This window comes from Habropoda laboriosa, unplaced genomic scaffold (assembly GCF_001263275.1).
Source record: "Habropoda laboriosa isolate 0110345459 unplaced genomic scaffold, ASM126327v1 scaffold212, whole genome shotgun sequence".
NCBI lineage: Eukaryota > Metazoa > Arthropoda > Insecta > Hymenoptera > Apidae > Habropoda > Habropoda laboriosa.
This window is the reverse complement of record NW_017100509.1, coordinates 1,603,078-1,604,558: the sequence shown is the minus strand read 5'-3', so window position 1 is coordinate 1,604,558 and position 1,481 is coordinate 1,603,078. Positions and strand designations below refer to the sequence as shown.

General features: G+C 26.2%; 1 protein-coding gene across 1 annotated transcript in view; it reads right to left on the bottom strand.

The window, feature by feature from the left end:
- Positions 1–1,481, bottom strand: part of LOC108576235 (dymeclin) — a 3,645-nt gene that overhangs the window by 274 nt on the left and 1,890 nt on the right. Inside the window, exons 5-10 of the mRNA XM_017939193.1 lie at positions 1,269–1,444; positions 1,043–1,168; positions 854–967; positions 556–771; positions 300–482; positions 113–228 (exon numbers count right to left, since the gene is read on the bottom strand). Coding sequence (XP_017794682.1) covers positions 113–228; positions 300–482; positions 556–771; positions 854–967; positions 1,043–1,168; positions 1,269–1,444 — 931 coding nt within the window. The remainder of the gene's footprint in view (positions 1–112; positions 229–299; positions 483–555; positions 772–853; positions 968–1,042; positions 1,169–1,268; positions 1,445–1,481) is intronic.

Sequence of the window (1,481 nt, the reverse complement as noted above, 5' to 3'; positions counted from 1 at the left end):
AAACAGGTAATATTAAAATATATGAATAGAATTGCTGTCGTATTATTTATTCTTAAAAATTGTGTGTGTGTGTGTGCATATTTTAAAGTGTAAACTATATATTAAACATACCCTTAAACGGTCATGTGGCCATTCGCTAGTACCTTGCTGAATTGTAGTTAAAACTTGACTGACACCAAGTTGTGATTGATCCTTTTGCTCCAATTTATAAGAAAAGAAATTTATGACCTGAATAAATTTTATTCATTATCACATAGCTTCAGAATAAAATAGGTAAAAGATCTTACATTAACACTTACAGAATCTATATTTTGCACAATATCTTGAAATGCTGAATGTGTTCTAAATGGTTGAAAAATATCTTTTTTATATAAAAGGGTGTATATTAAATTTGGGTTATGCGCAAGTCTGTGAGTTAAACAACTGTTTATAATTTCTAATACCATTCGCAAAACTTCTTCAAGTATTGTTAAATCTTGAATCTGAAAATAAAATAAATTATATACTTAATTATTTAATATACACGATTTACTATGCATTACTGCAAAATCTTACTAAATCTGTATTTGTTGTTGTTCCATTAACTGTAACAGTTGTACTGTCAGAAGAAACAGAAGATTGTGTGCGTATTTTCGTTTCTAGTCTAGCATGTTTTTTTGCAAGAGTTTCGAACAAACTTAGTAACCTTTGACTAACATAAGGATGTAAAGATGTGAACTGTGCTGACATATTTGCTAGAGCTGCTAAACAATTTGTATGAAGATATTTATCCTATAGAACATAAGAAATATTTTATCATTTCTTATTACATCACTTTGATATTGTTTACATTTACGTTTAATGCGATTCTTACCCTCATTTTAAACATATTATATTGTATGGTTCTTATAACAACAAGAATTAAAAGACCTCCTAATGATATTTCACTTATTGACCTTTCTGTATACCAATTTACGCCTTTAAGCATCTAAGAATTAATAGTTGTTACGAGTGAAATTTTTTTAAATAAAGTAAAACTGAATTAATTGATAGAAGAACTTACTATTTCATGTATCCTTTTGTTAAATGTTTCGTCTTCACTTAAAATTAAAAGAATAATAAGAGACATATAAATATGATGTGATGTATTGTTTGGAGCATGATACAGAATTTGAAGTATTGGTGTTACCTATAAAACAATATTGATTAGATTCCTATATATTCCTATATGTATAATACTTCAACATTTTAAAGTTATTTTATTAATGAATCAATAATTTTATATTCACCAATAGTTGTATGTCTGGTCTTCTCATAATATCTTGTTTTACACTTGAGTTTCTATGTAGCAACATATATAATAATAATGTAACTTCATCTGTGTTTGGTATTTTACATATAGTATTGTACAATTTATTCAAGTTAAACCTAAATGCATTTTTAGTTTGCATTGTAGAATACTCCTCTGAAAAAAAAGATATATATATATAATTAGTTCAAAA